We start from the raw sequence: 26,880 nt of genomic DNA, 5'->3' as shown, positions 1-26,880 counted from the left end.
TATGTTGCACTGACATCTGACATCAACATGAGACACGAGATACGATACTACACTACGAAATGTTAATTCTAAAAAAAAATATGTTTTGATATTAAATAATATTTTTAATTTATGTAGTGTATATTATATTTAATATTGAGTAATTTAAGAAAAAAATGAAACTAAACTTATAATGGCTAATGCCTATAGATTTAGCAAAGAAACAAAAGATATCCTAAATATTTATATTAAACTCAATAAAATGGTAATCGTAATCCAACGACTCTAATAGTCTACAACGTGTGTTGGAGTACCAAGAAGTGTCAAATACAACACGTCAAGTATTTTGAAGTGTCGACACATCATAGTATAAAAGTGAGTGGAACTCATGTAAATACGAGCTCTATATACTTTTATGTATGTACAAAAGATAATATTTCTTATAATACGAGAGATATTAAAGGCATATATTTAAAAGTATATAACTTAATGCAATTTCAAAAGTCAATTCAAATATCACCCTATTTTTTTTTAAATGATACAATTCAAACATTACTTAGGAAATCATCGTTTAATCAAGGCTTTATTGTTTTTACGGTGAATGCAGATAAATTATTTATATTTACTTTTAAAACGAAGAGTTAAAAAGTTATATTAATAAAGACTGAATAAATTTAATTATAAAAATATCTTAATTTTTGTCCTAAAACAATATTATTTTGGGTTTAATACAAATAAGGTGTGTTCATTCCAGAAAAACTAATCCTCTAATCAAATACTTTTTATAATTAACATATGTTTAAACAACTCCAATAAAAAAAAAAATTAATAATTCATTTTCATTTTCATAAAGAAATGAAACACTATACTTATTTTATTGCCAACACTTTCGTCTCTGACCGTTTCATAGTCACTTTCGAGTTTCAACCATTTTGCACTGCACACACATCGTCGTCGTTGTCGTTCTTCTTCTTCGGCAAAATCAACCTTTGATTCGAATTTGTTAAGCTGTGACCGTGAAATCTGAATGTGCCAACAACCACTATGGCATCCCCCGAATCCAACGGTGTAGATCACGTTGTTGAGCTCATTGGTTGTGATGCATCATCACCTTCTCATGGTGATTCTGATGATGTGGGTAATGACCAGATTGCCCCTCTTCTCTCGCTTACAGAGAGACCAAAGATCAACATCTTCACGGCTTCTTACCCTCGAAGAAAACCCAGAGTAATTTTCTTTTTCTTTTTCTTTTCCCCTTACATACGGTTTGTCATAATTTGAATCGTTATCTCTTCTTGTGTTTTCTTTGATTATTGGAAATAAAATTTTCATTGGAATGAAGGGTCGTTGTTGTTTCTCAATTTGCTAGCAGAAGTTTACTGCATTATTATGGTTGATTCCGTTTCACAATTTAAATAATTTACACAATTTTTTTTTTAATGAGTTTCAGGATGTGTATATATGTGTTATATTAACTAATGCACAAAACAGTGTTACCGTTTGATGAAGGTTAAAACTCAAGATTTGTGTTACTGGGTTCACAGTCAACTCTATACGTGGCAACATATTATTACACTTTATATATGTTTAAAAATTATAAATTTATAGATATTATGAATTTCAGTCTATGGATATGTTGTCATATATATATATATATATATATATATATATATATATATATATATATAACAAAACTCAACCTCAACCTTAGCTTACTCTAGTAATTCCTGCGCTGAAGCAATATAAATTGTATAAAAGAAAGAAAATGTAATGAATGTTTTTTTTCTTCTTCTTCTTCTTTATATACTTAATACCTTGGAGGAAGGAAGCAACGAATTTTGTTTGAAACATATTTTTTTAAAGCAGATTCTGGTGTTAGTCTGTAATTATGAATAGAATATAAGATGGCTTTTATGTTTCTGTCTGTCATAAAAAAACAATTTAAGCAAAGGGAAGCTGACGAAGTAGAACTAATTTCTTTAACTCATATTTGGGTGCAGGATGAAGTAATAAGACTACTTGAATCGGAGACGTCTCCTTTCACTCAGTTTATATTGTGGGTATGGAATGGGTCCAGATACTCTGGTTTACTTTGTATGGCTCTCTCATCTATCATCTACTTTCTCATGGGAGTTCTTTCCAATATTTTTTCTGGTAATGCTCTCTGTTCTGCACAGTACTTCTTGTTCTTTGCTTGACATTATGCATTTGCAGAATAATGGAAACAACGAATGAAAAAAAGAAAAACTTTAGTTGGAAATAGTTAGCAATTAGAGATTAGAGTTAGATATTTTGAATTTGTGTGATGTTCAACTTTTATGTTTAATCACTATCTTTAGGTTAGGGGAGGGAGAGGGTTGACTCAGAATTATTTTTTTGTCCCCTGTCCATTCCATTTTTATTGAAGTTGGTCTGATAAATCTTATATATGTCAAGTATTAGTTTTTGCCACATTGGGGAATGATGAAACTGTTTTTTTTTTTGATAGAAACAATGGAGACTAGCTCCTTTCAAGAATAGAAGAAATACAGAATACTAAATGATAAATCTAGAGTTTATAGATGTCCAGAATCTCTAGCCCAACCCCCTATCTTTTCCTTTTTACTCAATTAATGCCCATTACCATGTTCCACCCCTCCCTTTATAACCTCATCTTGTCCCTTCAGCTCCTCCCCAACTCCTCTCTCCAATTTTATTGCAGTTAATGCTGATTAATGCCTCAACAAATCCCTCTAAATATCATAAGCTCCCTTCCACATTTTTTTTTCTGTTATAGGTTAGTTCATTTTAGAATGTTTTCTTGCTTTCATATGGCTGTAAACAAACATAAAAGGAAAATCTATGCCTCTCTCCTTGAGGTTCACCTTGTCCTCAAGGTGAAAAGAAGTTGGGATCGTTACCACTGCCTTCCCCACCTCTGAAGCTGTCTTCTGCTTGATGCACTGGATCCCTTGTTCCTAGAATCATCACATGGAGGTGCTTATTTTGGCACACATGGCCTGGCGAAAAGGGCGTGTCACAACGAAAATACACATTACATCTCAACTTATCAGTTAATTCCTCTGGCATCAGTATCTTGAACTGAGAACCGCTTTGATGATTCCCCCCTCCGCTGTCCATGCTGTTTGCTCTTCCTTGTGCTGTCCCATTTTGGTCATGCGAGAGACCTGCTTCGTAGTAATATGTTTTTGCCGTCACCATATTGGGTCCTGAGTATTTTCCTTTTGTCTTTTGAATGTGTTTGACCTCTTTGGGCCACCATATTGGGCCTAGCTCTCTCATCCTAACTTCTTGTAGTTTTGTTAGTTAAGGCTAGGTGTGAGTGAAGCCCAATCCCAATCCCACTTCCATTCCAATATCCACTCATTTCATCAGAGGACTCGATTGAATCCAACACTGCTTCTCTCTCCTCCAGTCTTTGTGCAATAATTTGTCCCAAGTTATTTGTGATGAGAAGTCAAACCTCCATGTGTATGGTCTTCCCTCAATTCGTTCATGAACCCTGCCAACATCATTTTGTTGTTCGCTTGCAATTCTCTCAAATATTGATTGTAGGAACTGAAATAAGAGAATTACCACACTTGCAAGCAACACGATCACGAGTAATACAATGAAAGAGTAAAGTTATTGTTCCATTGAGGATTTATATAATTGTGCATTCAATGAGATTCCTAAATCAAATGGTAATTCATGGAATATTGCAAGAAGTAATCAAACAAAACTCAAACTAATCACTGATCTAATATGATGTAAAATAGCCCCTATGTTGCACCGACACTTAAAATATCCTAATCCTGAATTTTCGTGTCTGACACTCCCTGACACCTCAACACTCTAACACGCTCTGACATCTATAATATTTGAAATTTCATTATGTCATGAAAAAATTGATCGATATTTTACCAAAATGATATAATAAAAATTAAAAATGGATACCGAATAAATCTCACTGGAGTGTATAAGAGATTTTTAATTTAAAATATAATAGTAAATATTTACATCTTATGTTTTTTTGCAAAATTGATGGGTATTATAAGTTTAGTTTCATTTTTTTGTTAAATTATTGAATATTAAATATAATATACACTATATAAATTAAAAATATTATTTAATATCAAAAGTGTCCTAACAAAATCTAACATTTTTTAGAATTAACATGTCAGAGCGTCGCGTCGTGTCATGTCTCGTGTTGGTGTCGGTGCAACATAGAATAGCACTAATGAGTCACAAGGAAGTTGATTCAACATTCAGATAGCATCAGACTTGGAATTTCTTCCAATTACCTTGTTTTACACTAAATTACCAGAACTTGTTACAACACCTTTGTCAATTAACTAATCCGCTACCACAGTTCTGCACTTTCGAGCTACAGAATAGTGGTTTGGTTATGAACTGAATAATTCCTAATTGAATTCACTCTCAAACGACTTTAACGCCTTGGATTTAAGTTCTACGAGTCTGATTATCCCTAATCAAAACTATGCAGTGTTCAAGGTAGATCTGGATGTTGTTTTCCAACAACCAATCCTATGTTACTCTTTCAAATTGGCCAGATAAGATGAGTTCTTTCATTAATAATCCTTGAGCAAATTGATTAAGGAACAAACATAATTTATTCACAACCTTTAGTACATTCCAGATCTGATTAAATTACTTAGTTACTACATGGACATAAAGCTAAAATTCAAATACAGATCAAAAGCATTCATTTGAATGTCACATATTGAACAAAGGAATACGGATGTATGTGTGTAGTACAATTGAACTCAGAAAACAGAATTAAAATGTAGAAGAAAAAGATTAAAATCTGCATTTTGGAAATTGCTGCGCTTCAATGAGATCTTGCTCAAGCTTCTAAAAACTTTCCAGCAATAAATATATCGAAGAGTTGGTGCTGGGCTAGCCGAAAATCAAAGTTTATCAGAAGCTTGGTCTAAAATTCCTGAAAAATTAGCTTTTTATGATTACGTTGGCAATAATCCGGCAAAGGGGGGATTGTTTAGAGTGGGCACCTCAATGTCGGCTCTTCGCCACCTGGGGTTGTAGTATTTTCCAAGGGTTGGGCTGTTCGCCTATTAAAGCGGTATGTGAGCTGGGTTCAAAACGTCATGAGACAGTTCGGTCCATATCCGGTGTGGGCGTTAGAGCATTGAAATAGAAAAATGGTTTGGATCCAACATTGGTGCCTGAGGAAGAAGGAATAATAGGTTGCAAAAGAAAGAGAAGCTTCACGAAGTCCAAAAACTAAGACAAGTTCTGAAAAGTGGAAAGTGATTCTAAAAGCTAAAAGTCCCCTTCACTTTCTCTCTCTCTTCTTTTATAGTTTCCTGAACCTTTCAACATGTAGAGCCAAAGTCCTTTTCATTGTGGTTAGGGTTGGCAAAACGGGCCAACCCGGCTCGACCCGGCCCAACTCGCATTCAGCCCGAAAAAAACGGGTCGAGTCGGGTTGGCTCGAAAAAAAACGAGCCAGAAAACCCAACCCGGCTCGACCCGAGCCGGGTTAGGGTTGGCTCGCGGGTTGGCTCGATAATCAGCTCGCGGGTTGGCTCGGAAAAAAGCTCACGGGTTGGCTCAAAAAAAGCTCACGAGTTTGCTCGAAATGGTGCCAGTGAGTTGGCTCGCGGGTTGGTTAGCTCGAAATATTGGCTCGCGGGTTGGCTCAAAAATTTTAATTTTTGTGGTTTGTTCTCCTGTATATAATTATCAAATTATCAACACTGCCAAATCTATTGATTGCCTAATGGATAATGGTGTAAAGACAGTAACTAATAAAACATAACCAATAAATTAAGAAATCCCAACATAGCAGTAGACAAACACATTACGAAAAAAAAATTGTCCTATGAGTTCCCATGGCCAATACAGTACAATAACAAAATATAAACATCCAAAAGTACACCATCATCATTAGATCATCTATAAAGTTTCATGACCATTAGATCCCCGTGAAGAAGCTAATATATGAGAAATACCATCTTCATCATCATCATCATCTACAAAACACAAACCATAAAATGTAAATAATCAATTAAGGTTACAATGACAAATGAAAAATGAAATTTTAATTGCATTGAAAATAAATAAATTACCATTGGCAACAAAACCAGCCAACCAATTGCGGGTACATACCAAAGCTTCAACATTCTTTGACAACAACTTATTTCTATATTTGTTAAGCACACGTGATCCAATGCTAAAAGCAGATTCAGATGCCACAGTGATAATAGGAATGCTTAACAAGTCACGAGCCATTAATGATAGACTCGGAAAACGACAACTATTATCCTTCCACCATTGCAATGCATCTAAACTATTCCAGCTGTCAATAACCATTACAGGCGGCTCCTCTAAATAAACATCAAGTTCAGATTTTCCAGCATTTATTGCTTGGTGTTGAGTGTGCAAGGTCAATTCCTATCATATTTGAGAAGTGCAAAAACATAATAATCGAAGTAAGTAAGTACATGCATAAATAAAGGCGTGAAAATGAATACGATATAACATAATTAAAGCTTTTTGCTAAACATGAACTTACATCCAATATCTCATCATCCCATCCTCTCGATTCCATTGACCCTTGACTTGAAGAGTGGGTGTTATCTTGACTTTGATCAATGGTAGTTGATGAATTAATTTTTACATAATTCTCAAAGAGCTTATACACGTTTGCCTTTATATTTTCCATCTTGTCATCATGTGTGTAAGCATATAATGTAGTAAACTTAATGCGAGGATCAAGAACAGCTCCTAATGAAAGCACATCACTATAATCTTCCCAATATTTTTGAAACTTATCCATCATCTTATTAGCCATGCTACTTACAACCACATCTTCATCATTACTCATACGAATGAGAACCCGCTGAATTTTCCAAACTTGTAGAAAATACAAGTTAGAAGTAGGATAAGAAGTGCCAGACATCAAATTAGTGATCTCACAAAATGGATGCAAGAACCGACAAAGAATTTCCAACCTATTCCACTCTTCTTCTGAAGGATAATACTTGTAATTTCTATCACTCAATTGGAGAATTGCTAACTCACGCTTGAATTTGAGAGCACGATTAAGCATTTCATAAGTGGAATTCCATCTAGTGGGTACATCTGCTATCAATGCAGTTACAGTTTTCTCTCCACCAACTTGTTCAATGCACTCCTTAAATTTGATCATTCTTGATTCTGTGCCTTTTATATATTTAACACTCTCTCTAATCCGAGTCAAGGCATCATTTGCAACTTTTACTCCATCTTGAACAATCAAATTCAATATGTGTGCAGAACAACGCACATGAAAAAACTTCCCATCACATAACAACAATTTTTGCATATTCAATTGGTTTCTCAAACCACTAACCATAGAGTCATTTGCAGACGCATTGTCCAAAGTAATGGTAAAAATCTTCTTCTCCATGCCCCATTCCTTTAACAAACCAAGTATCTTATGAGTCAATTCAAATCCAGTATGAGGAGGAGGCATATGACGGAAGGCAATAATTTTACTATTCAGCTTCCAATTGACATCAATGAAATGGGCAGTTAAGCAAACATAACCCTTAGTATTACAAGATGTCCACAAATCTGAAGTTAAGCATATCCTACTTTGAATGCTACCAAACATCTTTTTCAGCTTCATTTTGTCTCTCATGTGCAAATTTAAAACATCTTGTTTAAGAGTATTTCTAGAAATGCCAGTCCAATCTGGATTCAAGTAATTATGGAAACGCTTGACTTTCTATACTCAGCAAAGTTAAAAGGTTGGTCATGTTCAATAACAGCTTCAGCATACATCTCACGTGCTACCTTCATATCTATTTTTATAGCCTTCATTTTACCTTGCATGTCCAATATGACTTGACCAATATCTTCATGTTTAATTTGTGTGCATTTATCAATGTGACGGTTTAAAGTAGACGTACCACAAGTCTTACTGTCAATCTTGTACTCTGTCTTGCAACCATTGCATCTTGCCTTTTCATTCCCTTTTTCTCCTATTATTGTGAAATGTTTCCAGCAACGAGCTTGCCTTTTCCTAGGCTTTTTAAAAGTAGGTCCTTCTTCAACTTCTTCCAATTCATCACTTCCTGCATCAGCATCATTGCCTTCTTCAAGCATCACCAAGCTTTCCCTACATCAAAGTTAAATATAAAATTACTATAGCGTGGAAAAGATAATTTAAACTAAAACAGATTTTAAAAAAATTGAAGAATATTAACCTATTCGAATCAGCCATTTCAGAGACTTCAAGTCGAAGATAAGTAAAGGGCAGGATCAATAATGATCTGTCTTCCTCTTTGGTTCCTGACCATATAAACAACTCATCAGCTATATCAGCTACAAGCATTAGACAATCCTAATCCAAGCTACAAGCATATAGTAAGCTACTTTATCCATACAGTCCCTCAGCAAGAAGGTGGCTTAGAAAGTTCGCCTAATATCCTAAGCTACTTTATTTTAAGGCATCCAACTAACTCTATTCTTTTTCTTTTTTTATCAAAGAAGAAATTCACTAAGAATAACTTCTACAAACTGTAAAGAAAAATAAGGGGTATTAAGTGAGGCAACAAAACAATAAGGGGTCTCAGATTAAGGGGTATTATTTTTCCTGATGTATTCATTGGTGCTATAATTTATCTGTATAGTTGAACTTGTTCTGATACATCAATGTATATATTCCAGATATATTGTTTGTCATGCAACATAGGATATTTTATAATATGTTGAATTGCCATGATATAGCAGCTACAGAGCCCTTATAATTTTAAGCCTATAGAGTAAAAATTTACTTTTAACAAAACACTGGCCTGTTCCAGATAATTTTGATTTTTATCTTCAGGTAATGGCAGGATGCCATGTAACATTCACCAAACCAAGTTTGTTGTTTTGGTGCCATTTAGAGGTTTGCAGGGGACCACCAGCATTTGGTGGTCAATTAATGAGTTTACAACAACCCATAATTAGTTGGAGAATCATTGTTTCTGGTTGAGTAGAAGATGTTATTAAGTTTTCAACCTGTGATGCATGGAAATAGTATATCATTATTTCATGGTATTTTCTCTTCTTAGTGGTGCTTTGAACTCTTTCTGTAACGAGCTTCACAAAAAAGGACCAAATGGTTCACTTGAATTTTATAAAGAGAACATGAAAAATATTATTCCTCTAATACTTGAATATGTACTTTGCAGTCTATTGCTGCGTTTCAATATGATTACATCATAATCATGTTGAATTGGAGACTCTGTGATTTCAGAGCTTAAAGTGTGTAAAGAGAAATATTAGTAATTGAACTAAGGAAAAATAGTGACACACATTTATACAACTTTAAAAGACCTACATGTAAAAGTCAATATCCTTCATCACTATCCAAAGATGTACTGAGGCAACAAAATTAAGGGGTATTAAGTGACTTCAACATGTTCACGAGGATAATAAGTCAATCTCTTTGTACTGCCATGTCTTTCTTAAAAGAAGAATTCATTTCAATCTTTTCAAAACAATCAAAACTGATAGGATACAGAAAGTAGGAGAGAGGAAACCAAACAAAACAATAATATGAAATGTAAATAGCTGATCTAAATTATTAAACTGTTGCGCCGAATCCAGAAATGCAAGGAAGTTTGGTGATGGATGGTGGTTGATTTACAATAAAGTATTGTCAAAACTAATGCATAGGGGTCTCAGATTTTTCTATTAGGTAAATTATGGATTAGTTCAGTGCAATTTTAATCACAAAAGAATTTAGAATCTAATTGTGTACACATGAAACTAAAACACTAAACGTAAACAACATAGACTAAAACACTAAATATAAGCAGCTTAGCTACTTTGATTTCTGTAGCAAATTAAGGACATTTTCAGAGCAACAAAACAGAGATCGAACACTTTTGCATAACAGAGATCGAACACTTTTGCATAATACAATTTTGAGAGAGGTTGAACAGCAGTGTTTGACATGCAAGGTCGACTCCCCTTAAGATCGAGTTGCGGGATGAAGAAGAACATCATTTTTATTTTATTTTTATTTATTCTTTTGTTTTTAAGATTTTATCACCCCCAAAAGAAAAAAAAAGGGGAAGATTTGAAGATTAAGACTAAGAAGAAAAAAAAAAGAAACCTGAAAACACAGAGGTGACGGTCGGTGGAGAGGAGGAGCACGGTGGCTGACTGACTGCCAAGATCTGGAATAAAAATGGAAAAAAAAAATTAACAAAATGCAAGATCAGTAAGACAAGAAGAAAGGGAAAAAAAAACCTTAAAGTTGCGGAAGAGAGGATGTTGTCGCCCGCCGTCGCCCGTCGATGTGGGTGGGGTGGGGGACCTGGGGTGGGGTGACTGTTGTCTGCTGGTAGTGAGCGGCGGTGAGTGAAAGTGAGAGTGAGAGTGTCTGAGTGTGACTTTTTTTATTGTATTTTATTAATAAAAAAAAAGAGTAACCCGCGAGCTGGCTCGTTCAACCCGCGAGCTGGCTCGTTTGAGCTCGGGTTGGCTCGGGTCGAGCTAAATCGAGCTGGCAGCTCATTTTTGCCAACCCAACCCGGCTCGTTTTGTGCGGGTTACGAGCCAACCCGACGGGCTGGCTCATTTTTGCCACCCCTAATTGTGGTCCCCACTCCCCACAATGTGATTTATTACCTATCTTCTCTTTCTACCAAAAGGGGCGAACCGGAGCAGTGGTAAAACTGTTTTTTCATGATTGAAAGGTCATAGGTTCGAATCCAGGAAACAACCTTTTTTTTTTCTCTTTCTACCTTTTCGCACTTCCTTGCTTTCCTCTTTGTATTGTTCAAAACCTGCAAACACAAAAAGAATCGCTTTAGTATTTTAAACCCATAAAAGACATTCAAATGCTATTTTTATTCACATGACAACTTGCTGCACACTTTAAGCTTAAAGAAATATTCATTCCTAAACAAAATGCAATTTTCAGCTTATGTTTTTATCAATTATAACACTAAATTATATCTCTAAAAACAACCCATCATCGTTGGCATGCCTGAGTGAAGCTGAGAGCACTCACTCCCGATACACTGCCACTGATCCTTCCTTATTCCAGAGGCTGAGAAGTGAAACCTATGTAATAGCGCAGATGAGAAAAGAATTTCGTGGTTCCCCCCATTGAAACCAATTAAGACCTTTTCTTTGTTGGCAAATTGAAGTCGCTGAAATTTGTTCGTTACCCACAATCCGATTAATGCACAAGTATCTCTTAGCCTTATAAATCCAACCATATGGATCTTGACTAGAAGAATAAGGGGTGGCAATTTAGGTTGGCGGTCATAGACAACATGACAACATGAGCATAAAATGAGAGTAGCGGAAATGAGGATGTTAAGGTGGATGTGTGGTCATACAAGGGTTGATAAGATAACAAATAAAGATATTCGACGAAATGTAGGAGTAGTATCGGTGGCTGAAAAGATGAGAGAATATAGATTGAGGTGGTTTGGGCACGTAATGAGAAGATCCATAGGTGCTCCTGTAAGAACGAAAGTTTGTTACCAAGAGTTTGACACAAAGAGAGGAAGAGGTAGACCGAAACTTATTTGAGGGAAGACAGTCAAACAAGACTTAATGAAGTTGGATATAGATTGGCAGACGGTGTGTCTTAGAACGGAATGAAGAAAAGCTACTAGCATGGTAGAGGGTTAGACCCGTTTTTCTTCCTATGTTTCAGATGATCAATTTTTAGTCCTTTTCCTCTTTATCTCCCTTTCTTTCTTTAGCTTCCTCTTTTTTTTTTTTTTTATTTCTTTCCTTCTTCTCTTGTATTCCTTTCTTTTCCTTTCAATCTTTTTTCTCTTATTTATTTATTTATTTATATATTTTTCTTTTTCTTTATTTTACTCTCTTTTTTCTTTTTTTTTTATCCCTCTATTTCTTTTTTTTTACTCTCTTATTCTTCTTTGTCCTCTGATATATCTTTATTTTCATTTTATTTTAACTTACTTGGGGGAAGGTAGTAAAACAAAGTTTAATGGAGTGAGATATAGATTGGCGGACGGTATGTCTTAGAACGGAATGGAGAAAACCTATAAGTATGGTGGAGGGTTAGACCCGTTGTTATTCCTATGTTCTAGATGGTCCCTTTTTAGTCATTTTCCCTTCATTTCCCCCACTTCTTCTTGTCCTTCTCTTTTTTACTTTTATTTATTTATATATACATATATATATATTTTTATTTTATTTTATTTTATCTTTTTCAACCGTTTTGTATCTTTCATGTGGGTTCATCTACCACCGATCCCAATTAATTTGGGATAAAGGTGATGTTTAATTTATTTATCCTTTTAATTATTTGTTGCTAATTTTTTTAATGGATAATGTTTTATATATATATGTACATGTGTATATATATATATATATATATGTATATATATATATATATACACACACATTACTTTTATCTTTTTTTCTCAATCTTTTCGTACTTTTCATTTAGGTTCATCTACTACCAACACCTACTAGTTTGGGATAAATGTGTTGTTGATGTTGATGTTGATGGTAATGTTGAATTCTGGGTCAACGTGAACATGAACGCTAATACCTTGATACGAACCCAACTCCAAAATCAATTAAAGATAACAGAACACAAGATTTTGGCTTGGAAACCCAGACTTTCTGATATATGTATTAACAATAAAACGATTACAACCGATGGAAATTGATCTACTGCTAAAGGGAAATTATGGGAATCCAAATGACATGAAAGAAAGAATAAAATGACAGAAGGAACATAACAGTGAGTGAAGCAATTCGAGAGGCCTCACACTCTCCCAAGGGTCTCAATTCCACAAGATATCTAAGATACCCCCACACACTTCACATTCTCATCTTACACCCAGCCTAACATCCTAGTATATTCTATTCTCCCTCCAAAAGTTAGTAATGCCACCTCATTGGTAGAACATAGTCCCCTACAACCCACCTTACATACACCTTCATGAGTATATTCCTATCATACCCCTAACATGAACATGTCAAGAACTTTTTTAGGTCACTTTTAGGTTTACACGAACACGATTGTGGGTTTATATGAACACAAAAATTTCGTGTTAGTCGTGTCGTGTTGAGAATTGCCACCCCTAACCCACACCTTATGGATTTATTTTCCCAATATTTGAAACCATCTAATTTTGTTTTAAGCCAAAATTCTCAGTCATACATCAGTTCGTGAACACTGAATTAACTGCGTGAGTCATTTTTTGAAGATTACTGTCTCTATTCCTTTGTGGCTTGTGCGTTTCTTTTAAGTATATTCTATGGATTCTGTCAAGGAGACAACGGATGTCACACTTGGAGTGAACACTGAATTAACTGCGTGAGTCATTTTCTGAAGATTACTGTCTCTATTCCTTTGTGGCTTGTGCGTTTCTTTTAAGTATATTCTATGGATTCTGTCAAGGAGACAACGGATGTCACACATGGAGTATATATATATATATATATATATATATATATATATATATATAGGGAAAACTTCAAAAATCCCCCTACAAGTTTCCTCAAAATCACTTAACCCCCCTCCTCCCCCCCCCCCCCCGAAATTTTTAATCATTTATCCCCCTACTTAAAATTTCTTTATCACTTACCCCCCAATTTGATTTTCCATCCAAAATTTTGTTAACAGAGTTAATTTTTTTAAAAAGTACCAAAATTACCCTTAATAGAAAAAAGAAAAACATAATTTTCTCACAAACGCAGTTTTAGACAAACTCACGTCAGCAAGACATGAATGTAAATCAACAATTGAATCCTCTCTCTACTCTCAACGACACAGAAAACAACAAAATAACACCTTCTGCATGTTTGCTTGGTAATATCATATGATTAATAGAAAAACAAGGCATATATGAAGCACAGAACGTAAAGCTTTTCAGGTGCTGTGCAAGCAAAATAAAGGGCAGCTTTGAATAAATTTATAAAGTCAGATTTGTTAGTCATATAATAGCATAAACGCTTATAACAGAAAAGGAAAGATCTAAACCTGCTGAGATGATGCCTCTTTAATCATTTTATTTGAACAATGGCACCAACGATTGTGAGTGCGGTGTTTAATAACAATGGAATTTGCCGGAAACAATTTTAATAATTACTAATTCTAACAAGGCTACATTAAAAAAAACATTCTCTGAGTTCGTCTAAAATTGTGTTTGTGAGGAAATTATGTTTTTCTTTTTTCTATTAAGGGTAATTTTGGTATTTTTTAAAAAATTTAACTCTGTTAACAAAATTTTGGATGGAAAATCAAATTAGGGGGATAAGTGATAAAGAAATTTTAAAATTGGGGGGGGGGGGGTAATGATTAAAAATTTCGGGAAGGGGAATAAGTGATTTTGAGAAAACTTGTAGGGAGATTTTTGAAGTTTTCCAATATTTATATATATATATTTTTATATATATTGGTCTGTCTGGTTAATTTGAGAATTTTTTTTTCAAGATCTACAGTTATCTTTTTTTTTTTTCTTTCTGATTTTCATTTTTTTTTATTTGTTTCTAATTTTAATTTTTGCAATAAAATTTTTGATTTGGCAGTTCAGGCAATTCCTTTGTTCGAGACTGCTTTTGGAAGATGTACAATTATCTTGATACTGTCATATTTGTGGTTGAGAAGGAGCGAACAGCCACTATTTGGAACATCCCATGTTAGAACCATGTTACTTTTAAGGGCCCTTACAGGCTGTATATCGATGTCAAGTTTTGTATATTGGTAAGTAGTATGAGTTTTTTCTCTTAATTTTCATTCTTTTCAGCACTTCATTTGTCATTTTAGGATGGTATTTCTCCACCTTTTCCCTTTACTTTTTATCTTTGTATTTTTGTAAATTATCTTTGTTTTAGGATATTATTGGATATTATATTTTTCTGCACTGTTGATAGTTTATTTTATAAAGCTTTCTGGTTTGAATAGTAATTTCATTAGTTGCTAGTATAATATTCAATGAAGGTTTTAGCAGAGGGATTTGTATTGCATTTTCATGTAACTGATAAGTATGTAAAGACAAAATCAGTTGAATACTTCATATTGTATCAATGTATCCTAACGTTATCGAACTCCATGTTGACAAGAGTTATTTCACGTGTAGTATTCTTCATATTATGTTCAGTTAAAACCTTGGTTTGTATTGTGTCATTGTCCATGATTTGCTTTAGTAAACTAGAGTTTACATGCAACTCTCTTCATCACTTCCCAACCTTTTATTTTTGGTGTGCTTTACGTTGTTTTGATATTTTCTGCTATTCTGGGCAATTTTGGAGGGATGCTTGTTGAGGATTTCATGAACTGCCTATTACTGTAACAAAGAAATTTATTCTTTTTCAGCTTTCAGAGGTTGCCTTTTTCTCAAGCTATTTTATTGAATTCAACAACTCCAATTATGGCTTCAATTATGTCGAGGGTCTTTTTGCGTGAGAAATTAAAAATTGCTGATATTGCCGGTAAGATTTCATACTTCTGTTCTTAAACTACCTGCTATTGTAAAATTATGTGGAATGAGGAGAAATTTTAAACCCTGATTTTTTAGTCAATTACTTGTCTATATTATTATGAATTTTATATTTCATACTTAAATTTCTGCTAAATTATCTCCTGTTTAGAAAGCTGAAGTAGTTTGTGAACTACTAACTATTACTTACCTTTTATGATCTGATATTTGACACCATCTGTCTCTGTATACAATTAAGGCATTTTGGTGTACAGGACGATATAGAATAGGACAAAAAACTTACAATATCAACATTATCTTTATCCTCCCAAACTAGTTGGGATCTTGCAGTTGACGAGCTCATATAAAAGCAAGAACATATTAAAGAAAATTAATAATAAAAAAAAATATAGAAAAATTCTATCCCTCCACAAAGCTAATAACTTTATTTCATTTCGTTCTTAGAGAAACTGTACGCCAATCTATGATCAAGAAGAGTGTGAATGAGAAATAAATGTGTTTGATTTGAGGAGAACAATCAATAATAACTTTTGATCAATGAAACAATGATTGTTTATGTTGAAATCCGTAATTCATTATTATAAATACGTTTGGTGGGAAATATAGTTTTTTTAATCCATTTATAGATGTTATTTTTGTTTTCTGGTGTAGGGGGGATCCAGCCCTATTAAAAGGTTGGAAATTCAGCCAAAAGCATTGTTTCTTGATTTAAATGGATTGCAATCACTTATAAATGTTTGATAGACACTTGGAACATGTTTTCATAAACGTGGGATGTTCAAAATAGTTTTGTGAGATTTCAACACGAAATGTTGATGTAATGCATGTGTTTCGAAAATCTTTTGAGCTTTTTCATGCAAATTGTCAAGTACCTTCACGATTAAGCCTAAGTCCTAAAAATATACTACTTGTGGGCTCTTGGACTTGGGTTCTTCCATTCTAGCATGAATCTTGAGCTTCTTTGAGCTTTGTCAACTATTTATATTGACTTAGTTAGTTGCTCTCTTAGACTTCTTTTTTATTGTTGCAAGTTATAATGCTTTGAAATCCTTTCCATACTTGTTTGTTATTGTTGAGATATATAGTCCCACATTGGTTGTATGAGAAACTAATGTGGAGTTTATAAGGCCTTGGGCACTCCCACCCTTTGAGCTAGCTTTTGGAGTGGTGTATCCCAAGGTTCTCTTATATTTTCTTCCATTGGTACTACTCCAAATTTTTGTTCAATACCTTCCTTTCTTATCTTATCCATCCTTGTATAACTTCATATCCACTTTAACATCCCCATTTTTATTATTCTCATTTTATGCTCATGTTTTTGTGTTGGCCAACATTCAGCTCCGTATAGCATTGCAGGCCTTATTATTCTATAAAATTTTCCTTTTAGAATAAGAGGAATTTTTATGATCACACGGAAAATCCCGATCCATTCCATAATTTGATTTAACCCACTATAATTCTATAGCTTACGTTCTGATAAGAACCAAACCAGATAATCAGAGAACACAAGAAACTGCAGCTCTTGGCCCAGAAAATATCTGGATTTTCTGTATATTTAAGGAACAAGATAACAATAATGGAAATTGCCTGAAAACAATCCTATATAGCCATGTTGTTTACAGAAGAAAATACTAAATGGAAAACAAGAGACATATTACAGTGATTGATCCTAACTAGTGAAGCTAAAAAATCATAGAGGAATTCTAGAGCCTCTAGTCTCTACCAATTCACCCAAGAGGTGCCCAAAAGTCCCAGCAATATCCATGCCCCCTACACCAATGCATCCTCCTCTATTTAAACAACCAGACTTTCCTCAACAGCCTCTCCAATTCTGTTATCCACGTCAGCCACACAAAATACCCTCTCTCAACTGATAATATTCCCCTTCTTTTCCTTATTTTATACACCTTTGCTGACTAGAATTGTATCAATACTCTCCCCTAACAATTACCTTGTCCTCAAGGTGATGATCATTTACCGGGGTCCCACTGTGTGAAAAGTATATGCCCACAGATTTCTAAAATATAAGAGCGTCCACTAGGATCCCACTCCTTGAGTTGTAGGAATCCACATGTGCCTAAAGTATGATAATGTCCACCTGGATCCCTTTGCACTGCTTCAATCCCCATTTCATTACCCATTACGACATGAACAAAGATCAGTCTTTCTCTTGACAGATTTTTCTACTTTTGCGTATAAATGAGCTTCTGCAGCCAGTCGAAATTCCATGACAGCTCCAATAGTGCTTTTGTTTATGTTTGTAGCATAATTCATGGCCATAACAGTGGATAACAAAGTAGAGAATCGTTTGGGTTGAAAGTTTGTCTTTTCGAAGTTGGACCCGTTAGAGGAGTGGGTAAAACCGGTTCTGGAAAGCACATACTCCTTTGTTCCTTTGTTGCCATGACCGTGACTGGTAATGATGACAAATGCTTCCCTGATTCTTCGCTCCTCACTTGTCAGCTCATCATCCTTGATTATCTTCTCGCTGCAGTGGTTGTTGTCTATAGCCTTGCGAAGACGACAAGGAAACACATCAACAATGTCTTGGTTATTCAGATTTATGGTGACCCCCTGATTAAAAAGGCAGGTTAGGTCAATCAAGGTGATGGCCTTAGGCCCATTCAAATACTGAAAATATGATTGGGTCAGGCAAATGCAGCAGCCCCCAATTCCAATTGTCCAAAAAAAAAAACATTTGTGAGGCCTAGTAACCATTGGTTAGTTTGAATCATCAGCCCACAAACAGCATTTCCTCTAAAATTCACAGCAGATAGGCTAAGGTTTTGGACTTGAAATAGGTGGATAGATAGTTGGGCCTGACCATTCATTAGTGCAATAGATCGGCCCATTTTCTTCATTCCCCCTTTACCCTAATTTTTTTATCCTCTCTCAGCACAATTCGCAGCCGCTTTACCTCCTCCTTGTTGCACTGCGGACTCGCCTGCTTCTTCACAAGAATACTCGTTTCTGGAGGTTTGGGTAATGGTGGTGGTTGTTCCACCTCCTCTCCTTCTTCACGCGTTCGCAACCACCTTCTTTCCTCATGGTTGTGCCGTTCAAAGCCCTCCATCTTCTTAAGAAAAAATAGATCTAGTGGGTCTATAACCATGGCTGCTGATTGCCTTTCCACTTCTACTACTCCACTTTCTTCTTTACTTTTTATAGGCTCTTTATGCTCAACATCTTCTCCCTTATCATCTTGCTCATCCTCTTTTATTTTTTTAATGGCGTCAGTCTTCAGATCTTCTAGTAGTTCTGTCCTAAAGACAACTCTCTTCTCCTCTTCTACCTTTTTCTGTGATCTCCGCTTCCTCCCATACAAATTTTTGTTGCTGTTCGAATTCTGGTTTTTGAGGCTCGAATTTTTCTTCATCCACCAAACAAACTTCCGGTTGAAATTCCTTGAAGAAAGCTTTTAAAAATGTCCACAAGCTAACTTTTGGATTATACCAGTATCGGTACCAGATTTGAGCTTGACCGGTGAATCCTTTCTAGCTTCCCATGGCTTTTTAGTATCCGCAATTCCCTTTGCCTCGAAGTACCTCTCAACTTGAAGCAACAATCCCCAAGCTTCTTCTTCCCCAGAAAATATAGGAATCTTCATTTTATAAAATTGATTTCTCATTTTTTTTTTTGAATGGTGTGGTTCAAAGCCCCTAGATTAGAGAGCTTTGATACCAATTGATAAGAACCAGACCAGATAATCAGAGAACACAAGAAACTGCAGCTTTTGACCCAGAAAATATCCGGATTTTCTGTATATTTAAGGAAAATTGAATCTGAAATATATTGTATATTCAAGTGTGTAAGTTTGTACAAGGAGGCTCTCTATTTATAGAGACTAAAAGACCTAATGGGATGACCTAATGAGCCAAGCCCACAATCTAGACTATTCTAGACTATTCTAATAATAATAAAATAATATTATTTCTAACACTCCCCCTCAAGCTGGTGCGTATATATCAAAAGCTCCCAGCTTGTTACAAATATGATCTATTCGGGGACCTCTAAGAGCTTTAGTGAATACATCCGCAAGTTGATCATTGGAATTGACAAATGCTGTCTCGATCTCCTTTGACTGGATCTTTTCTCTAACAAAATGACAGTCAATTTCTATATGCTTGGTCCTCTCATGAAAGACTGGGTTAGAGGATATATGCAAAGCGGCTTGGTTGTCACAAATGAGCTTCATAGGCCTTTGTTCACAGAGATGGAGTTCCTTCAACAATTGTCTCAGCCAGATGAGCTCACAGGTTGCATTTGCCATTGCCCGATATTCTGCCTCCGCACTGGATCTGGCGACCACAGTTTGCTTCTTACTCTTCCAAGAGATCAAATTTCCTCCGAAAAGAACACAATACCCTGAGGTGGATCGTCTATCTGAAGGAGAACCTGCCCAGTCAGCATCTGAATAACTAGAGATCTCTGAACTCCCTTTATTTGTATATAATAAACCTCTTCCTGGCGCCCTTTTAATATATCAGAGAATTCTAATAACTGCATCCCAATGGGAGTCACAGGGAGAATCAAGAAATTGACTTGCAACACTCACTGCGAAGGAGATATCTGGCCTTGTCACAGTAAGATAATTCAATTTTCCAACTAGTCGGCGGTAGCGACTAGGATCTGGCAGTGGCTCCCCCTGTCCTGGTAATAACTTAACATTGGGGTCCATAGGTGTATCAATGGGTTTACAGCCTAACATGCCAGTCTCATCTAGGATATCCAGTGCATACTTCCTCTGACAGATGGAAATGCCCCGCCTAGACTGTGCAACTTCGATCCCCAAGAAATATCGAAGTCTGCCAAGATCTTTGGTCTGAAATTGATTGAATAAATGCTCTTTCAACTGATCAATCCCGGTCTGATCACTGCCTGTAATGATAATGTCATCAACATAGACCAGAAGATAAACGCACTGGCCAGAAGAGCTATGCCGGTAAAAGACAGAATGATCGGCTTTGCTTCTGATTAAGCCAAAGGATTCAACAACTGAACTAAAGCGGCTAAACCAGGCCCGAGGAGATTGCTTCAGGCCATATAAAGATTTTCGAAGTTTACATATCATTCCAGAACTCTCCCCCTGAGCAACAAAACCTGGTGGTTGCTCCATATAAACTTCCTCCTGCAAGTCACCATGTAGAAAAGCGTTCTTAATATCAAGTTGGAGAAGAGGCCAGTGATGAATGACGGCAAGGGCAAGAAACAGGCGAACAGAAGCCATCTTAGCAACAGGAGAAAAGGTATCCCCATAATCAAGACCAAAGATTTGTGTGTATCCCTTGGCCACTAAGCGAGCTTTAAGACGATCAACAGTGCCATCAGGACCAACTTTAACTGTGAACACCCATCGACAACCAACAACAGACTTCCCGGGAGGAGCACGAACAAGATCCCAAGTGCCATTGGAGTGAAGTGCCTGCATTTCATCAAGCATCGCCTGGCGCCACCCTGGATGAGATAGTGCTTCACCTGTGGTTTTAGGGATGGAAACAGAAGAGAGACTAGAAACAAAAGTAAAATGTTGTGAAGAAAGTCTGTCATAACTCAAGAAAGAATAAAATGGATGAGGATTTCGAGTGGATCGAATACCTTTCCGAAGGGCAATGGGAGGAGTCTCTGATGGAGGATCCGGAGGAGAAGAGCTGACGGGAAAGGGCGATGAGTCATCAAGAGGCAAAGTCGGAGGAGGTGCAGGCTGACGATGCTGGTATGTGAGGAGAGGACGATCTGCAGGTATGGAGGTAATTGGTTGCTCCTCTGGAATAGGGTCACCTGCAGCTGGTAAAGACAAGTCAAGAAAAGGAAGAGGAAGGACCTGATCAACTTGTGACACTGGAGACGGAGTAGAGTAAAAAGGCTGCTGATCAAGGAAAGTGACATCAGCAGAAACGATATAACGCTTGAGATCAGGAGAATAGCAACGATACCCTTTTTGAAAACGGGTATACCCAAGGAAAATACATTTGAAGGCCTTGGATGTCAACTTGTCTTTACCTGGAGTAAGATCATGAACAAAACAAGTACAGCCAAAAATATGTAAAGGCAGAGGATAAGAAGGTGTTCCGGAAAACAAAATACTGTGGGGAACATCATTATTTAGCACAGAAGAGGGCATGCGGTTGATAAGAAAACATGAGGTGATAATAGCATCTGCCCAAAAACGGAGTGGGACGTTCATATGAATGAGAAGAGTACGTGCAGTTTCAACTAGATGTCTATTTTTAGGTTCAGCGACTCCATTTTGTTGTGGAGTGTAGGGACAGGTAGTTTGGTGTATCGTCTCATGTGTATCCAGAAATTTAGAAAATTCAAGAGACACATACTCTTTTGCATTATCACTGTGCAAGATTTGAATAGAAGCACCAAATTGAGTTTTTATTTCTGCACAAAACTTTTGATAAATAGAAAATAACTCAGAACGATTTTTCATTAAATAAACCCAAGTGCAACGGGAGAAATCATCAATAAAGGTTACAAAATACTGAAAACCCAAAACTGACATAGTCCGACTCGGACCCCAAATATCAGAATGAACAATAGAAAAGGGAGCAGCAGCTCTGTTATTGACTCTACTAGCAAAGGAAGAGCGAGTATGCTTTCCCTGCTGACAAGACTGACAATTCAAAGACTTAAGACCTGACAAAAAAGGAACCATATGCTGAAGCTTCGAGAGACTTGGATGACCCAGACGGCTATGGAGAAGCTCAGGAGACTTTGTGAGAGAGCATGCAACTGGAGCAGAGGGTGCATGCAGATAGTAGAGACCTCGTGACTCACCGCCCGCTCCAATCGTCTTCCCCGTACCCGGATCCTGCATAGAAAAAGATTGTTTAGAAAAGGTGATAGAGCAAGAAAGAGAATGGGTCAATTGACTAACAGAAATTAAATTAAAAGGAATGCCAGGGATGTAATAAACAGAGGTTAAAGTCAAGAAGGGAGTTGGTTTGGCTTGCCCAATGCCACGAGCAGGAGCCTTGGTGCCATCAACAAGAGTAACAGAGGGAAGATTATTAGAAAAGGTAAGGGAAGTAAAAAGATCCTTATTACCACAAAGATGATCAGTAGCACCTGAGTCTATTATCCAGGGTCCAAGAGACGATTGAGAAAAACAAGCAACATGATTACCAGTATTTGGAGCAGGTGGCTGAGAAGAACTCTTCTGGAGAAGGGCCTCATAGTCTGCAGCGGAAATAGTCACTGATCCGGTCGAGGGTGAAAAAACATCTGTTTGAGCAAAGTTCATATGTGGTGGCTTCAAGTGAGGGTACTTTCTATAACAACGTTCTTCAATGTGGCCCAGATATTGGCAATAATTACACCGAGGCCTTTGTCCTCGGCCACCCTGTCCATACGACATCGTTTGTCCGCGCCCGCCTGGGCCATATGATGTCATGGGCCCGCGACCGCCTTGTCCGCGGCCACGACCACGACCGCGTCCACCATTGTTCCAATTACCACGAGAGACTAAAGCAGCAGAATCAGACAAGAGAGCAGTAGAGTCAGTAGCTGGCACGTGTGCGGGGGGCACCTTATCTTGAAGATTCAGAAGGCGCTGAAAGGTCTGGGATATGCTGGGAATCTCAGTACTGGTTAGAATGTTCTCACGAACACTTTCTAATCCGTCAGGGAGACCAGAGAGAGTCACAACCGTAAAGAGACGCTCCACTTGCGTCCTGTACACTGTAGCATCCGCAGCATGAGTTAACATAGCCAAAAATTCCTGCATCAAAGAACGAATCTTACCAACATAAACTTCCATACGAGCTTCGGGTGATTTGCGCAAATCCATCATCTGGGAGACAATGGAATAAAGTTGCTGAATATCATTGGTGTAGAGGTTTTTGGCTTCCGTCCACACATCATAGCAGGTCTCAAAGGGAATGAAAATATTGAGAAGAGATGAATCAATGGATTGCCAAAGAATACTGAGGAGCTGAGCATCAACTTTCTCCCATTCAGTTATCTGATCTTTGGAAATATCAGTTTTCTTAGTGGTGAGATGTTTGTCATGGCCTTGACCGGTAAACCAGATCTTAACGGAGGTAGACCAGGTCTTGTAAGTGGCAGATCCGGTCAATTTCAGAGTTGTGATAGATGGAATAGCACTTGAAATGATGCCGGAAGAATGTTTACTGGTTCCTTCCATCAGGAACAGCGATCAGACAACCAAAAAACTGTAAAAATCACGCGAAAAAGGAACAAAGTAGCGACTTTTGCACTGGAAACCCTCGAACGGAAGAGACCCACAACGATCGGGCACCGGATCTGGAAGGAGGAGGCAGAGGCGAGCCTGTCTGCCTTGGTTTGGCCGGAAAAGGTGGCCGGAACAGTGCACACGCGCCGGAGAGAGGTGGCGCGTGGAGGCCCGTGCGGCGGCCGTTTGGGACGGGACTTGGACAGAAATGGTCGCCGGCGTGAGGGGATCCTGATCGCGTGGTTTCTCGCCGGAAAGGTGGCTGAAACAGTGATGAATAGTGACAGAACAGTGTTTCTAGCGATGTGAACAGTGTTTTCCGGTCAAATAATGAAGGAGGATGACGATCTGAGATCGAAAAAGGGTCTAACAATGTTCGGAGGGTTGAAAAAGGTTGTCGGTATTATGCACGGCGGTAAAAAGGTTTGCCGGTATGATGCACGGCAGTAAAAAGAAGGGAAAAGATATATATGCGGAAGCAGAGCCCTCAGATCGAGAGCTCTGATACCAAATTGAATCTGAAATATATTGTATATTCAAGTGTGTAAGTTTGTACAAGGAGGCTCTCTATTTATAGAGACTAAAAGACCTAATGGGATGACCTAATGGGCCAAGCCAACAATCTAGACTATTCTAATAATAATAAAAATAATATTATTCCTAACAAGGAACAAGATAACAATAATGGAAATTGCCTAAAAACAATCCTATACAACCATGTTGTTTACAGAAGAATTCTAGAGGTGCCCAAGAGACATATTTCAGTGATTGATCCTAACTAGTGAAGCTAAAATCCTAGAGGAATTCTAGAGCCTCTAGTCTCTCTCAATTCACCCAAGAGGTGCCCAAAAGTCCCAGCAATATCCATGCCCCCTACACCAATGCATCCTGCCCTATTTAAGCAACCGGACTTTCCTCAACAGCCTCTCCAATTCTGTTATCCACGTCAGCCACACAAAATACCCTCTCTGAACTGATAATATTCCCCTGCTTCTCCTTATTGTATACACCTTTTGCTGAATAGGATCGTATCACATTCTCATCAATCTCTTCCCCTTTTTACATCCTCATCATTTCATATCCACTACTATAATTTCTTAGGAACTGTAACACCCCGTATATATCCGGTAGTATTAACATTACATTGTATTAAGCTACGCTTAATTAAAATTGCGGAAATTTCTTTTTCTTTTCATTTATGACGTCATTATACTTAGCCAAGTTGATTACTTAATCATTTTCAGAAAAACATCGCCTGAATGTAAATTGCAATAAGACATCTACTGAAATACCTCAATATATAAATAAAGTGAGTATCTAAATCACGGCATTACATCCAGTGTTGTTAAAACGTAGAGTCTACGCCTCCAAAGTCTGCCTCAACACTGTGTACGAAAAATGCACACCAAGATGGGTTTTTTCTTCACAAAGGTGACACTTTGAAGCTCAAAATGCCAAGACCAAGGCTTTCACCACTCAACCTCCAAACTCAGCCCTCAAAATTGACTCACACAGTGGCAAGGACTCAGAAAATACACCCTCACACCCTCACAAGGATAACTCTCTAGTGTATACAAGCTCAAAGATGAAGAACCCAAGCAAAGGTGGCAACTTGAGCTCAAAAATGGTGAAAGTAGGCAATGGAACAGTGTTAGAAGAACTGGTCAGCAACCCTTCACGTAAGAAGTCTGGTCCTAGGGTTTTGTGCCCATAATGGGTGTATATATAGCCATTTACTCATTAAACACACAGTATTAACTTTAATTGCTACGCTTAGCATTTTAATCCCAAACTTTGGATTCTTAACCTACTCAATTTTACAATAATTATCATATTTTTATTATATTTTTCGGATCACCTTTCCGGTACGCGCTTTTCATAGCCAGTATCAGTTTCTGGCACCAGTTCTCATTATATTAACTTGAAACTCGTTTTACAAGTCCTATATATTATTCTAGGAATTATCATGCACTTATTATAACCTTCCGGGATACTTTTTCGGTACACATTTATATCGACTAGCAGAACCGGTATCTGCACTTTTCTTCCGAAAAGCGACTTCCAGCATTCTTAATCACTTATCATAATTATTAAAGCTTCTTAATAATTATTAGGGTCAATTATGGAATCATTTCCTAATTTAACATAGTTAATTAATTAAATTCCTTAATTAACGGTGCGGGTTCTTACATTCACCCCACCTTTTTAGGATTTTGTCCTCAAAATCAGAAAACATACCTGTCTCGAAACTCGGGGTACTGCTGGAGAAGCTCGTCCTCACGCTCCCAAGTACACTCCTCAGGTGTTCGTCCAGTCCACTGCACTTTGACCATAGGAATGGTCTTGCTCCTTAGCTGCTTCTCGCCACGATCAAGAATTCTGAGTGGCCCAACGGGAGTTTTCAGGTTCTCCCGGACTTCCACATCATCCGGTTGCACCACGTGCGAAGGATCTGCTATGTACTTCCGAAGCTGAGACACGTGAAACACGTTCGTGGATGTTGGCCAAGTTCGGAGGTAAGGCAAGCCGGTAGGCAACAGGTCCTACTCTACCAAGAATCTGGTATGGCCCAATATATCGCGGGCTCAGCTTCCTCACTCCGAGTGCCCGACCAACACCGGTGACAGGTGAAAGTCTCACAAACACGTGCTCACCCGCACTGAACTCCAGTGGACAATGCTTGACATCGTAGTAGCTCTTCTGGCGATTCTGCGCCTGCTTCAACTTTCCTCTGATCATCTGGATCTGCTGGGTGGTATCTTGGATAAAGTCCAAACCAAAAAGCTCCTTGTCTCCAACTTCAGACCAACAAGTAGGAGTCCGACACCTCCTACCATACAGTGCTTCGTAGGGCGCCATGCCCAGGCTAGCACGAAAGCTGTTGTTGTACGAAAATTCAACCAACGGAAGGTACCTATCCCATGCCGAGCCCTGCTCCAACGTGCAACCCCGCAACATGTCCTCCAAGGTCTGGATGGTCCTCTCAGTCTGTCCATCAGTCTGAGGGTGATAGGCTGTACTCAATCTCAACTGCGTACCAAAAGCCTCCTGCAGCGCCTCCTAGAACCGAGATGTGAACTTCGGGTCCCTATCACTAATGATACTCTCGGGCACCTCATGAAGTCTCACAATCTCGCGAACATAAAGCTTGGCCAACTACTCTGTAGTGAAGCTCACCTTCACTGGAAGAAAATGGGCAGACTTCGTCAGTCTGTCCACAATGACCCAGATAGAGTCACAACCCGCCTGAGTCTTCGG

General features: G+C 37.4%; 1 protein-coding gene across 1 annotated transcript in view; it reads left to right on the top strand.

Annotated features, from left to right (window-relative positions):
- The first annotated feature begins 924 nt into the window (after nucleotides 1-924).
- Nucleotides 925-26,880, top strand: part of LOC133284698 (uncharacterized) — a 69,183-nt gene continuing 43,227 nt past the window's right edge. The window contains exons 1-4 of the mRNA XM_061481775.1: nucleotides 925-1,206; nucleotides 1,980-2,133; nucleotides 14,512-14,686; nucleotides 15,299-15,414. Coding sequence (XP_061337759.1) covers nucleotides 1,024-1,206; nucleotides 1,980-2,133; nucleotides 14,512-14,686; nucleotides 15,299-15,414 — 628 coding nt within the window. The 5' untranslated portion in view covers nucleotides 925-1,023. The remainder of the gene's footprint in view (nucleotides 1,207-1,979; nucleotides 2,134-14,511; nucleotides 14,687-15,298; nucleotides 15,415-26,880) is intronic.

Source organism: Gastrolobium bilobum, unplaced genomic scaffold (genome assembly GCF_033153095.1).
Source record: "Gastrolobium bilobum isolate Gb01-03AN ecotype WA unplaced genomic scaffold, APGP_CSIRO_Gbil_v1 utg6879, whole genome shotgun sequence".
Lineage (NCBI taxonomy): Eukaryota > Viridiplantae > Streptophyta > Magnoliopsida > Fabales > Fabaceae > Gastrolobium > Gastrolobium bilobum.
Note: the sequence above shows the minus strand (reverse complement) of the source record. Positions and strands in the feature narration are given on the sequence as shown.